The sequence below is a fragment of the Suricata suricatta genome, chromosome 5 (genome assembly GCF_006229205.1).
Source record: "Suricata suricatta isolate VVHF042 chromosome 5, meerkat_22Aug2017_6uvM2_HiC, whole genome shotgun sequence".
Lineage (NCBI taxonomy): Eukaryota > Metazoa > Chordata > Mammalia > Carnivora > Herpestidae > Suricata > Suricata suricatta.
In genome coordinates, this window is record NC_043704.1 from 69,352,873 (window position 1) to 69,368,063 (window position 15,191).

The 15,191-nt window shown below is 45.0% G+C and overlaps 1 protein-coding gene and 1 long non-coding RNA gene across 2 annotated transcripts in view; one reads left to right on the forward strand and one right to left on the reverse strand.

Moving 5' to 3' along the window:
• The window catches only part of KALRN (kalirin RhoGEF kinase), a 609,954-nt gene that overhangs the window by 214,574 nt on the left and 380,189 nt on the right, over window positions 1-15,191 (forward strand). The window contains exons 4-5 of the mRNA XM_029938721.1: window positions 11,781-11,973; window positions 12,374-12,886. Of these exons, the coding sequence (XP_029794581.1) occupies window positions 11,781-11,973; window positions 12,374-12,886 (706 nt within the window). The remainder of the gene's footprint in view (window positions 1-11,780; window positions 11,974-12,373; window positions 12,887-15,191) is intronic.
• LOC115291822 overlaps window positions 13,265-15,191 on the reverse strand; it is a 5,261-nt gene continuing 3,334 nt past the window's right edge. The window contains exon 2 of the long non-coding RNA XR_003908686.1: window positions 13,265-13,861. This is a non-coding gene — a long non-coding RNA (uncharacterized LOC115291822). The remainder of the gene's footprint in view (window positions 13,862-15,191) is intronic.

The following is a 15,191-nucleotide window of genomic DNA, read 5'->3' on the forward strand; positions in this document are numbered from 1 at the left end:
CACAGAACCCGATGTGGAGTTTAAATCCATGAACTGCGAGATCATGACCTGAGCCAAAGTCGGACACTTAGCTGACTGAGCCACCCAGGCACCACTCCAGGGAACTTTTAAACACTAAGTCCCACTTCTGACCAATTAGAGTCTCCTCACTTTACAGGAGAGGAATTGAGGCTTTGGTTTAGAAGAAAGCATTACTTTGAACTTTGTCCCCCAGTCCTGGCATCACGTATCAGAGGCTCAGAGGCAAAATATGTGTTATTCAATGGGTAGAAAAGACACAAATTCTGTGGAATAATCATGACCTGGGAAAGTAGACAGTGTCTTCCAATAAAGCGTACAAACAAAAAACAAGAGACAAAGCAAAAACGTCTGGATGGGTTGACATGGATTCTGAGGAGACCTTGATGGTAGCTGAAACTTACACTGTGACAGAAAGCCAGCTGATGGTGGACAGTCACCTGTGAGGCAGCCAGGAAAGGCCCACAACAGGCCAGGGAGTCCTGCCACCTCTCAGACCTCCTCTCTCTTGCCTTTCAGCCACCCAGCCATCCAGGAGCCCTCCACGTTGTGGAGTTTGAGAACTGTCTATGTCAGCAAACGCTCATCCACCACACAGTGTTCCCTAGAGAGTGACTTTCCTCAGTAAGGCACTATCTCCTCTTTCTTTTTACTGCCTCTGATTACACCAATTAGAAAGCTTAAAGCAGGTGCTAATGTGTCTTTAACACTTTACTTTAACACCTGCTAATTTCTGTTTAAGAAAATGGGTGTGGTGTGGTTTGGGGTGGTCTGCAGAGGGCTGCTATGAGAATAGACGAGGAGTAGAAAAGGGTTAACCCAGATCAGAAGGATGGATGAAAAATTGAAATGAAATCGAGATCCTACAGCCAGAGACTCTCCAAGGCCTAAGAATGGCATGTGAACTCCAACACAGATGGGTCAGGGGGATCTTTTCCTTCTCAAACCTCCAGAGACCTTTCTTTTGCTTGAATTCTGAATGGAGAAGTCAGCTCATGAAATGATTTGAGGGGTACAGCTCAGTTCTAGGGAAAAGGGCACAGCTGGTGACTCATTGGGGCTCCTTTCCTTTCTTCCCTTTGCCGGTTTCTATCTGCTCATGGAGACCTGTTTCCAGGTATTAAAGGCGGTCCATGCAGCATGAGTAAGACTTCTTCAGTCATCCTTCCTAACCACCCCGCGCTGCTGATCGGCTTGTACCTGCAGAGCCAGAGCTGGGTGTGGCAGGGTCCTTATTGTCCTCATTAAACAGGAAGTCCCTCACCTGTCCCTCCTCTTTGCCATCCACTGCTCAGAGACCAGTCTAGCTCTCTACCACAGTGTGTGGTTTCTTGCCTTCCCTAGACAACTTGATGAGTAGGTCTGATTTGAAAATGATTTCATCACAGGCCAAACACTGGACCTTCCTGGGCTCAGCACTAGGATTCTGACCTCCTACACTGCTGACACTCCCTACACCCTGATACCCCAAAGTTTGCACCAACTGAACAGCCCACAGCAGTACGCACAAAGCAGAATGCCTTGTTGCCCCTCATGTGGTCTGCTGGGGCGTTTTCATTATAGATCTCTCTCCTCCACCTGCCACTGGGATGATTCAATGTTGCATTTCTTTCAGGAGCTGTTTCAGGTGAGAAACTGCTGGACATTCATGGATGTGGGATAAATCTCAGGTGGCAGGCAGCACAAGAGCTGGGGCAAGTGGCGTCAGGCCGTCCCTCTGCTGCCAGAGCACAGTGGGAACCATCAGTGGGATGGCCCTCACTCCTGGTAAAGAGGCGTTACCCTGAACCTCCAAACCAGATTATCTGACGTCAGGGAGAACTTTTCTTCTCATTTCCAGAGTTCTCATGGCTTAATAGAAGACCTGAAGCAGCAAGATTGACAGCTGGGTGTGTGGCCTACATGGCCAAATCGTCTACCCACCTGTGGGTCCCTGAGGAAATCACTTTCTTGCTCAGGAACTTGCTGCCCTCAACTCTAAAATGAAGGATTAGCAACAGTAAGCATTAACATTGCTTCCAGCTCAAGCTGTCTTTGTCTCTCTGTAGCAGGACAGATACTGGAATCGAACAGAACAGATTCAAATACTGATTTTGACTCTTCCTGGTGACTTTAAGCAAGTTACTCAACCTCTTTGAGCCTCAGTTTCCTTAGCTGTAGAGTGGCTACTTGTGAGTTTCATGTGAGGAATAAAATGCTTAGCATACATAGGTTCTCATATGCTCAATAGAATTCACTTTTATCATTAATGTGTGTATGTCCCATTTTTATCAAAGACAACCGCTCCATTTCATTAGTTTTACTCCATTTTATGTCTCTCCCCAGCTTGATTTTTGAGCTCTTCAAGATTTAGAGCTCCAGCCTAGATCTGGCTGCTGGTCTCCTGTATCTTTACTGAAGTTTGCTATCTCTGCTTCCTCCCTGTAATGGAAGAGCAGCCAGCAACACAGGCTCTTTCCTACCTCGGGGCCTTTGCACAGGCTATTGCTGCTACCTGCATTATTCTTTCTACAGTATTTCCTTAACTAACTTCTTCTTATAGTTTTGTTCTCTACTTAAATGTTAGCTCCTCATGGTGGCCTGTCCTGACCACCCTATGAGTTCTTAAGACTTACCACAGTTTTCATTGATTCTGTTTATCTAGCTACTATCTTGTGTCCCTTTCTTTCCATAGAATGTAACCTTTATGTTTCTGTCTTGTCCACATATATACTGCTAGTGTCTAGCACTAGGCCAGCCACAAAGTAAGGGCTGAGTATATATTTGTTGGATGGATAAATTAATGAATTAATGAATAATATGACATATTTACATGATGTAATATTATTTATGAAGACCTTCATAACTAGGCTCTCATTTTGAAGCCAAATAAATCTCTGTGAGGGATAAAGAAATTGATCAGTCAGGGCCTGGCATAGTTACCTCACATACGACAGCTGCCGTGCAGAGTAAGGACAAGGTCATGGCAGAGTATGGGAAGAACCTTTATTCCAGTGAGGATGGAGTGGGATGGAAGGAAATGTATCAGTATGGGAAGACTTCTTGGAGAAGGAGGCATGTGAGTTGAGCTTTGAAATGTGAGTAGGAGTTTTCTAGGCAAAGACGGTGTTGGTGTGGACAAGCACAAAGGCACAGAAGTAGGAGAGGCCAAAGTCTAATGGAAGATTGAAACTAATAAATGAGTTTAGAGAGGCACAGATAGCGTGGAATCCAGAGGGATGGTTTGGGTTTCCCTTGACCAGGGACCTAGGGAAGAGTTGAGGGAGCAGTGATTGAGAGGAGGTGGCACTTGACTCTCTGAAGCCAAACCTGTAACCCAGAGTGAAGCCCTGACCTGACAGGCATTTTCCCCTGCTGTTCAGGTCCCAAAGCAACCCTTAACTTGAGGTGCTGGTATCTAATCCCTTCCCCTTTCCCCCCCAGGCTAAAGGCATTGAGTCTTCAGATTTATGAAACAGGGCTGGGATGATAGTAGCAGCTAAGATAGAGGAGGCAAATCCAAAGGCCAACAAGCAGACAGATCATGTGAGTGTGTGAATGGGCTGGAAGTGGTTTAAAGAATGGAGAGTTTAAGCCTCCTCCAAAGACACTTGAATGCTTTACAAGCAATAGCAACAGCCTTGCCTAATAAAACCATTTTGGAGGACTGGGCTTAATAGTGTGCTGCTAAATTGTGATTTCTGTTTGGCATTGTGGGCCACCAGGAATAAAAAATAGTCAGTGGAAACATGTCTATTCATTGGTTCTTCACTGCCCACCACTGTGACCCTCTACCCCTGTACCAGTCAGACCTGGGAAAGCCCTTACATCATTCACAGCCTAATGGGTCAAGAGACAACTCTGGGGGCATCATTTGTGGGCAGGGTCCAGAGGAGCCAGAGATAACCCAGGACCTGCCCAGATATTTTAGATGAGCCTACCAGGTTAGGGTTCATCGTGATTTACCAGCAATTTAGAAGTAGAGAGGAAGCCCAGGAAGGCAGGTCTTCAGTGGGTGTCTGTTGAGCACAGAATTGCTGTGTTGGGGAAGGCAGCCACCGGGCCTTTCAGGAAAAGCCTCTCTAGGCCAAGAGAGGAGGAGCTCAGAAACAGAAAAGTGCACTGTAAGCACAGAAATCCTCGCAAGCCTGTGCTTCCAAAAAATGTTCCATTTGAGAGAACATGAGGATACAGAGAGAAACCTGCTACCATTTTTGACAGGCTCCTGTAGAGCATAGCTATTGGTTCACCTTGCAAACATTGCTCTGACAGTGTAGCTGTGTGCAACCTGTTTATGAATGCCTATCCTAATCTGATTTAGACAACGTGAAAACTCCCATAAGCCACATCTTGCAGAGTCCAGGTATTGTCCCTGGACCACCTGGAGAGCCTCCTGGGTCTCATCCCAGAATGATTTTCCTCACAGTATCTGAAAGGGGTTTCCCAAATCAGCATCTTTAAACAAGTGTCCTAGGTGGTAATGAAAGGCACTAACGTTTGAGAAGCGTTGGCATAAAGCAGTGCAAATGCTTTTTTGAGATGGCACAAGCTCTCCCGAGTGAAAACAGCTCCAGTGACATGTAATGAACAAAAGAGTAAATGGTCTAGAACTGAGTACAAGAAATATCCGATCAATCATAAAGTATACATTTATGTCCTGGGCCTGAAGGTTCTGAGAGTCCATGAAACAGTTTACCACACAGTTTGAAGAGACTGTAATTTATCACAGAGGGCAAGAAGCTGGCCCAGGGGGTCCAGGTCTCAGGCCGCAGATGGGAAACCAATGGGCAGTGGGGAGTGAGCATGGCTGTGATCTCTGTCTAAAGGAGGGGGTGTGGGAGACGGGCAGGGTCACTCGCGCTCCTTGCCTCTCTTGAGTGGATTTAAAGGGCCATTTCTCCAAGCTTCACCTTTCTACACTCCCATCCTCCCCACATACAAGATGGTGGTAACTGTGCCACTGGTCATTTAACTTGGACTAATAAATAGCATTTAAAAGGTAAATAACCTATAGGGAAAAAGGAAGGCTGCTTGTTACATTACAGGGCAAATTGGCTTACTCAAATTACTCTCCATCAAGCAAACTGAGAGAAGAGGTCTGGGGCAGGTAGGCTTGCGGAAGAGGCAGGCTGGGAGCCAGCTAGGAGGACTCAGGCCGCCAAAGAGCAGTGTGTAGACCCTGGCTGTTTCCAGCATTGGGAAGACAGGGCCAGGGATGGGAGTGCACCAAAAGCAACTTCGGATGACTTTGACATTTCCTATAATCGTCTCAGAGATCAAATAGGAAGACAGCTTCCCTGCTCCACACAATCTCTGTGCTAAGACCCCCCCTGAAATTGCCCTGACCATTGGAACCATTGCCTCTTAGTTGCTAAATGCAAAAGTTTGACCTCAGTTAATGCCTTACCTCTTTGCAGCATTTGACACTGCCATTTCTCCTTGAAATCCGCTCTTCTCTGATTTCTTTGACTTCACTCCTCCCTTGGTTTTCTCTAAACTCTGCATTTTCCCCCTCAGGCTCATCTACTTTCTTCTCCCATCTCTTAAACATTGATATTCCCATAAACTCTATCTTTAACTCAAGAAGTTTCTTTTCATCTTATTCATTTTCATTGGGTGGTCACTCACTTCTGTGCACATCTGTCTACTACCATAACCCATCAATATATTCATTCAGCAAATATTGAGTGCCTACTCTGTGCCATTCACTGTATGATACCTGAGTCAAAATTTGCAACCTGCATTTCTTTTAATTTCCAGACCATATATCAAATTGCCTTCAGAATTTTATGTATGTAGGAAATTTGTGGATGTATGTTGTAGGCTTAAAATTTTTTTTAATGCTTTTTATTTTTGAGAGACAGAGAGAGACAGTGCAAGCAGGGGAGGGTCAGAGAGAGAGGAAGACACAGAATTTGAACCAGGCTCCAGGCTCTGAGCTAGCTGTCTGTCAGCACAGAGCCTGACACGAGGCTCGAACCCATGAACTAGGAGATGATGACCTGAGCCGAAGCTGGATGCTTACCTGGCTGAGCCACCCAGGCGCCCCTAGGCTGTGTTTGTTGAGATGGCGATTCAGGTATAAATGATTTATTAAGGGCATTCTCTTCAAGAAAACTTTTAAGGGAGTTGGAGAAGCAGAATAGGGAAGAGGAGGGACTGAACAAGGATGTGGAGTCAGATAAAGTCTAGTCAGAGACTGACTTGGAGAATGAGAAAGCATTGCAACATAAGTCACACTTACAGTTGCTCCACCTTGTGGTAGAGGATATGAGCTTTGGCACCTTTGTCATAACACACACCACCACACACACACACACCTGGTGTGAGATTGTCACTGCCTACGTGTCTCTTGGAGAAGTGTCATCTATCAGTGGAAGGAAAGTCTCCAGAGATGGTCTCAGGTGTAAGCTGATAGCTACAACACTTTTAGAGCTGGAAGCTGGGCACAGTGGTCAATAAAGGGTCCCTCGTGGGATACCCACCGCATCTCCTCTAGCAGCTAAGACTTACATAGTGCAGATTATGTGTCCACAGAATTGTGGGCACTTTATGCACATTAACGAACATGACCTTTAAGTTGCCCTGTAGTAGCTATTAGTATTCATGTTCATTCATGTTTTGCAGTAAAGGGGCTGAGGCATAGAGGTTAAAAGTAACTTGTCTAAAGTGCCTCAATAAGTGAATGAATGATGGAGCCAGGATTCAGACCAAGGAAGGCTGGTTCTAGATTCCATTTCCTTAAGGGCCACCTCAGTGTATTGAGTCTTAACAAACACCAGGTGCTGTATTAGGCATTGGGGATTCAGCAGTGGAATTAATATAAACTCCTTGCCTTCACTGAGGTCACTTTCCAGTGAAGGAAGTGGGACAATAATTAAATAAGTAAAATATCTAATCCAGATGGTAATAAGTGCTAAGGAGGACAATAAGGGCAGGGAGTTAGGGAGTGCTAGGTGAGAGCCATAGCTTTGAATCGGGCGGCCCACAGGAGACTTAATTTAGGAGGCATTTTAGCAAAGATCCAAAGGAAGAGGTTTCTCTGCTTCTGCCCTTGCCACTCCCTCTGGTTGACCCTGATTTACTCTCCTTCTGCACAGCTTCAGGGCAATCCTTCTGAATCACTTGATCGTGTTCCTTCCCTACATGACACCCTTCAGTGGTTCTTCATTGCCCTTAGGATGAATCTAGCACTCCTGCTATGGTATCAGGTGCATCCTGATTTGAGGCTGCTTCCACTCCTCCCTCTTCTGGAAGGCCTGCTTCTAACATTGTGATGCCCAGGGCAAGAGAACAAATGGAAACCCAAATACCCTATGTGTAAATATTGAAAATTAATATAGCAAGCTAATGAACTGTTAAAGCATCTACCCTCTACTTTGACAAATGCATCTTCATAGTGACTTATGGGGCCAACTTAACATTTATATTTGTTGGACTGTTCTGGGTTCCATGCTAGAACTTGGCAATGCAGGGAGACTGACCCCTAGCCCATGGTCTGCTTCCTTTCTCTGCCCACTGCCCAGCTCTGTCTTCTTACATGCATGTGGACACCTCAGCTCACATAGCCATGTTCTAGCCACATTTTTCCTTATACTGCTAGTATTTCTTGTCCTTGGGGGACTGAACCTAGGAAAGAAGTACATACGGGCCCAGGAAGTAGGCTCAGGGTCCTTTGGGCAGAGAATTTCAGGGTTTTAGGTGGTAGGAACTTAGTCTAGAAGGTGGGCGGTGCCGACACAGACTCCATGTGGCAAGTTGCCTTCTTCCCTGGGGAAGATGACATGCAAGAGGAGGGTCAGAGCACAGAAGGAGGTTCTTTAAAGCACTCAGAGCAGCACCCCTTCATCACTCTCTGACTCGTACTCATGTGCCAAAATCAAAGTGAATTGCTGGAACCTTTCAATATGCCATGCTTTCTTGTTTCTGTGATTTTGTGATTTTGCACAGACCACAGAATGGAAGGGCATACACTTGGAGTCCTTGTCCTAATTGTCCTCATCGCCTGTGATCATCCTAATCTAATTCCCCATCATGAACTCTTAACCCCACCCCCAACAGAAACACCACATGTAGTGGCAATATGGTAGGGCATAGTATGTTATAGTGACCCGAGTGTGGGCTTTAACGTCCTGGTTTTGACGCTATTCGGCCTCTTCATAGCCATGTGACTTCAGGCAAATTCCTTGCCTCAGTTTCAATATTTCTTACATGGAGATAACCATACCAAGTTTATAAGTTACTATGAGGATAAAACGAAATAATGGGTGTCAAGTGCCCAAGCACAGGCTCTGGCATAGAATAAGCATTGGTTAAAAGTTCTCTTCCCTCCCCCAACTATGCTCCTTAATTGAAACCAAACATACAGAGCATGTTAGGACATAAGGCTGTTTTCACAGAAAGATGCCAATTAGATTAGCTCTCAGCACTCAGCCCCTGGGCATCTGTCCCCATCTCCTGAGCTAGGGAGAATTTCCTAGAAAATATTGGTGCCTGATTTCTACTTTTAGTTGTCAGGGATTATTAGTTAATAGTGTGTAGGCTGCTGCCGATCACCACATTTACATACTGGGAGAGTCACTATCTGTTGTTAGGGATGGAAGCATAATTGCAGTTACAGCAGGGGAGCCTGAGGAGCAGGGAGACAAGGAAGCTGGGTATCTCGAAGGAAAGGCAGGACCCACGGTCACTTTGCAGTGCCTGACATAGTGGGCATGTAACAAGTGTAAGTCAAGCCAAATGAAGCTAAGAACAGTGAGAGAAGCCAATCAACTCCAGTAGAAAAATAAATAAAAGAACTCTTCAGATAAATCACAGAGAAATACTTATGGAACAATAAGCTGTAGCTGGTAATCAAAGAAATGGAAATTTAAATGTAATGCAATATTCTTCCTAGAAAATGGGCAAAGATTTAGAAGGTACAGGGGCACCTGGGTGGCTCAGTCAGTTAAGCGTCTGGCTTAGGCTCAGGTCATGATCTAACGGTTCGTGGGTTCGAGCCCCACATTGGGCTCTGTGCTGACAGCTAGCCCAGAGCCTGGAGCCTGCTTCGGATTCTGTGTCTCTCTCTCTCTCTGACTGGTCCCTGCTCGTGCTGTCTCCTCATCTCTTAAAAATAAGTTAAAAAAAAAAAGAAAAAAAAAAAAAGAAAGTTCAGTGGCCAGGAGCACCTGGGTGGCTCTGTCGGTTAAGCATCCAACTCTTGATTTTGGCTCAGGTCATGATCTCATGGTTCTGTGAGTTTGTGTCCCACAAGCTCTGATAGTACACTCTGTGTGCTGAGAGTATGGGACCTGCTCGGGATTTTTCTCTTTCTTTCCCTCTCGCTCTGCTCCTCCGCCACTTGTGTGTATGCACTCTCCCTCTCTCTCTCAAAATAAATAAATACACTTAAAAAAAATTAAAAAAGAGAGAGATAAAAATATTCAATTTAATAAAATTAAATTATGGTATAGTATAAGAGAGCCTATGTATCATTAAATGTCATGGTTCTGAAGACATTTTAGATACGAGAAAAAACCTCTATGTTGCAGTAAAAAGTAGAACACGATACAGTAAGAAAACTACATTCACAAAACAGACTGGAAGGAAATAGACCAGAGTATTATAACTTCTTACCATTAGCTTCTCTTATATAGGTCTTTGAATATTTTAACTTTTCTATAATTAGCAGGTGTTTCTCTTCTAATGGGAAAGAAATCCCATAAATTGAGAAAAGTCACATTGCTTTCGGATGACAGGGCAGAGAAAATGATTCAGGGAAGACTCTGGCGACTTGTCGACTCAGTAAGCATCAAAGAAGAGGAGGCAAGTCCTTTCCTTTGTGATACAGGATTTGGGGAGGAACAAAATACTCAGGCTTCCTCTCTCGTTGAGTCTAGTCATTTGTATCAACAACAAGAAATGGAAAGAGTCTCCTTGCCTGGGGAGTTTCCTGTCTAACTGGGGAGGCCTGAGTGAGCTGCCTTGTGCTTGAGACAGTCACAAGGTCACAGGAGCTGAGGTCTCTCCACCAGTCTGTGACATTCTCAACACTGGTTGAGATTTAAGAATGAAGCCGGAGAGGGGGCTTTGATTCCTTTTGTGGCCTAAATCCTCCAATTATGGCCTTACCTCTAGTAGCTGTAAGTGACTGATAGGCGGTATTACTCCTCTGTGGGTCACACAACAGGCACAGTGGTTTAAGCAAGTGCCATCTAGGTAATAGGAAATTAAACAAAAGACCTTAAAGCAATACTACACCAGTATGTATATAAAATGTGAATTGGGGGGCCTAGGTGGCTCAGTCAGTTAAGTGTCCAACTTCGGCTCAGGTCATGATCTTGCAGTTCATGGGTTCGAGCCCCACGTCAGGCTCTGTGCTGACAGCTAGCTCAGAGCCTGGAGCCGGCTTTGGATTCTGTGTCTCTCTCTCTGCCTCTCCCCTGCTTGTACTCTGTCTCAAAAATAAATAAACATTAATAAACATTAAAAAAATTTTCAGTGTGAATTAACCAAAATTTATTTTGAGTTGTGAAATGGATATGTACATTAAACAAACCAAGAAGGATGAAAGGAAAGACCCCTAACTACCAAAACATAGAATTGCTTCCAAACCGACATGTTTGGACTATTTTGACTTCCATTTTTTTTCTTTGATTTTTTTAGGAGTTATAGTTAAAGTCCAAGTGCTTAAATAAATTTTGCTACTTAGTAAGTTATATAGCAACATCTTGATTCACTTAGCCTGATTACTTTTTGGTGTTCAAGATGGTCATTGTCACTTCATTTGGCCTTGATTTCAAGAGTAGTTTCCCCTCTCTTAACTTCCTGAAACCTGCCTTTTTACATCCTGACTTGTGTAATGGAAGGGCAAGAGACAACTGGACTGCATGCCAACCAGCCCCACTCTCGGCCATCTAAGAGTCAGCAGCATGATGCAGCAACTTGATTTTTTAAAAGCCATATACATTTTGAATTACAAGTAATACATTTTATTTTTTAATGTTTATTTTATTTATTTATTTTGAGAGAGAGAGAGAGAGAGAGAGAGAGAGAGAAAATCCCAGGCAGGCTCCACACTGTCAGCTCAGAGCTCTATGTGGGGCTCAGTCTTACAACTGTGATATCATGACCTGAGCTGAAATCAAGAGTCGGACGCCAGCTGACTGAGCCCCCCAGGTGCCCCTACAAGTAATACATCTTGAATGCATTGGTGGCAAATTTATGTTATCAATGTTCTGTGTACCATTGCTAATCAATTGGTTGAATCAGCCTAGAGCCCATTATGGAAAAAGATTTTTTGGCCCCCTTGGGTTCAGTGGTAAAGCATACGAGTGTCTGCATTGAGGTGGGCACAGGGAAGGTCAGAACTCATACCAAAAGCTTTTTATGTCATGTTTAAAGGCAATAGGGTCCTTGTTTTTGAAGAACTTGAAAACAAATGGGAAAAGCATGATTTATGCTAGGAGCAAGAAAAGGAGACCAAAATTAAAAGAAAATTAAATACAACTGTGAACGCTTGAACAGTAAACATCCCTAGTACAACTGACTGTAGGGAGAGCCGAGTTACCTGCTAAGTGCTGGGAGACGCTGGAATGCCCTTGGTCAGATGGGGTTGATCTAGACAGGTTTTCTGAGGCAGGGTGTTTTGAGCTGGGCTAGAAGGCAGCCAGGAGACGGGGTGTGAGGCTGGAGGAGTGGTCCAGGTGAAAAGGGATCAGGTTTCTGGATGCTTGTTTACTGTGTTCCCCGAAGTCTCAGCCACCCAAAGTGACCGTGCCTGACCTCTGCCCTCCCCACAGTGAGGACGTGTGCAAACGTGGCTTCACCGTCATCATCGACATGCGGGGCTCCAAGTGGGACCTCATCAAGCCCCTCCTCAAGACCCTGCAGGAAGCCTTTCCAGCTGAGATCCATGTGGCCCTCATCATCAAACCCGACAACTTCTGGCAAAAACAGAAGACCAACTTTGGCAGCTCCAAATTCATCTTTGAGGTGAGCCAGACCTTTCTCTGAGCAGCCCCTTTCCCTTCTCTTCTGCTACCCACACATTTTTCACTTCTGCATCTCCACCTATCCTACAATATGAAGGATGGCAAGGCTGATATTTCAGAATTCGTCGGCTACTGTGGCCTTACCAGTAAGTCTTGAAAGGAATAAGAGGCTCAGGAGATTGTCCTGGCTGTCAGCCAGTCTGTTGAAGCTGCCCACCCAGCCCGATTTGCTGTCCCTGAGCCCTGGGCTGCATGCTGTCCCACTCACCCTTTCTGAGGCAGGCTGTGGTCATTAACACATGGATTTATGTCAGCCTTTCCCCTTGACTTTCTGTCTTCTGCCTAGGGCTTCCCTGCCCACCCCACATCACTGAGTCCCCCTCTGTGTCTACCCCTCCCAGACAAGCATGGTGTCCGTGGAGGGCCTCACGAAGCTGGTGGACCCCTCCCAGCTGACCGAGGAGTTTGATGGCTCCCTGGACTACAACCACGAAGAGTGGATCGAGCTGCGGCTCTCGCTGGAGGAGTTCTTCAACAGCGCGGTGCACCTGCTCTCACGCCTTGAGGACCTACAGGAGATGCTGGCCCGGAAGGAGTTCCCCGTGGATGTGGAAGGCTCACGGCGGCTCATTGACGAGCACACGCAGCTCAAGAAGAAGGTGCTGAAGGCCCCTGTGGAGGAACTGGACCGGGAGGGGCAGCGGCTGCTGCAGTGTATCCGCTGCAGTGACGGCTTCTCAGGGCGCAACTGCATCCCAGGCAGCGCTGACTTCCAGAGCCTGGTGCCCAAGATCACCAGCCTCCTGGACAAGCTGCACTCCACCCGGCAGCACCTGCACCAGATGTGGCATGTGCGCAAGCTCAAGTTGGACCAGTGCTTTCAGCTGCGGCTTTTTGAGCAGGATGCCGAGAAGGTAGGAGGGGACAAGTGGGGCTTGGGTGGGGAGGCTGCTTAGCTTTTTAGGGAAACTTACAGAGGCTGCTGGGCCCACTTCCTGACTAATAATATTTTTGTGGAAAACTTTAACAACGTGCCTACCTGTTTGGGCTGATTTATTTGCTCGTAGATCACTGTCTTTTTTATTTTACGTTTTCTTTTTGACAGAGAGAGAGCAGGGGAGCAGCAGAGAGAGAGGGAGAGAAAGAATCCCAAACAGGCTCTGCATTATCAGCACAGAGTCCGCTGTGGGGCTCAAACTCATGAACTATGAGATCATGACTTGAGCAGAAACCAGGAGTCAGACACTTAACTGACCGAGCGACCCAGGCTGCCCCATTGTTGACTCTTTAAATCCCCCTTTATATAGAGTTTATTATGTGCCAGACACCATTGTAAACAACGATGAGTAAGTTAACCTATGTTAATCATCTCAAGAGTCATATGAGGTACGCATATTACCATTATCCCATTTTACAGATGAAGAAACTGGGAAGGTAAATAACTCTGCCACACTGAGAAGTGTGATGTGGCTCTGGAGTCCACACCTTTGCACTGCCGGACGCTGCCCTGTCAGTGAGTGGTTCAAGCCAGCTAAGCAGTGAGAATACACTACTGTTACCAGTCACAACAGCACAACTTAGTGATTATTGCCCTGCAGTGTCCTTTACCGTTGACAAAGCACTTTCACATGCAGAGTCTTATTTAATCTGTGCAGCCCTTTGATCCTTTGAGGTGGGTGGTGGTGTTTCTGCTGATACACAGGGAAATGGGTGCTCTTTGATCCTGGGGCTATAATGGCAGTCTTGACATATGAATCTCGCTTCCTTCCATTTAAAGCACAGGGCTCTTCCTTCCATACCACTTCTTCATGGAGGATTTCCCTCAGCTGCTGAGTGCTTTCTCAAGCAAGACTCCACTTTTCCGGCAGTGAATTTTCAAAGCTTTCACCCTTATCAGGGGACATGTGAGAAAATGAAAAAGAAAAATATTATCTAGTGTTTCTTTGCCAGGGATACAGAAGTATCTTCTCTAGATTCTCTCGAAGCTAAAGAGAGTTTACTATTATATGCACTTTAGGAAGAGTGAAATGGGTTTTCCTCCTATCAGTGTTCCGTGAATGACTTCTATTCAAATACGTAATACTACTCTTAGGCATACCGTGACATTGCCGTAACCTATGAGTTTTATACACAGCGTCTGACATAATGGGTTTGTGTCTTTTAATTTTTTTTATGTCTTTATTTTGAGAGAGAGACAGAGTGTGAGCAAGGGAGGGGCAGAGAGAGGGAGAGACACAGAATCCGAAGCAGGCTCCAGGCTCCAAGCTGTCAGCACAGAGCCCAACACGGGGCTCAAACCCACAGACTGTGAGATCATGACCTGAGCCGAAGTCAGATACTTAACCGACTGAGCCACCCAGGCACTTCTGGTTTTGTGTCTTTTAAGAACCTATATTGAAAATGTCCCTATGTGTTTGTAAGTAATGAAATTGGGATATAAAACTATACATAATTAGGATCCCAATTTATGTGAGAGTGCCAACATAGGTATAAATGAAATAAGTCATCACAGTGCTAATAGTTTTGATTTCAAGGGTTTTTTATTATGGTTGATTTTAATTTCTCTGTATAAATATTCTTTTTAAAATATAATTGTTCTAATTTTTATTTATTTTTGAGAGAGAGAGACAGAGTGCGAGCAGAGGAGGGGCAGAGAGATGAGGAGACACAGAATCTGAAGCAGGTCCCAGGGTGAGCTGTTAGTACAGAGCCCAATGCAGGGCTTGAATTCATGAACTGCAAGATCATGACTTGAGCCGATGTCGGACGCTCAACCGACTGAGCCACCCATGTGCCCCTCTCTGTATGAACATTCTGTGCTTTCTAATATTTTTTTTTAATTTTATTTTTTTTACTTTATAAAGTTTCATATTTTTTTAACATATGCAATTATTTTCCATCATTTACAATACAGTAGTTGCAATGACACTCCAAACAGAAAAGCAAAGTAAAAACTCAAAACACCAACTTCTGTTTCATGTAATTAGACTTATACAGAAATTAGAAGGTTAAGTAACAACTAGTTAATCACCTAATTTCACAGCTATCTGAAGTGGCAATCGCTATATAGCAGCTTATCTATGATACATTCAAGATAAATGATACAATATATTACTTGTTCATAGGCTACAACACAGCCTGCTTAATACCTTTCCTTAAATTCCACCTCTATACTACAATATGCTTGAGGTCCATGCAAAAAAGTAGCTACCTTTTATG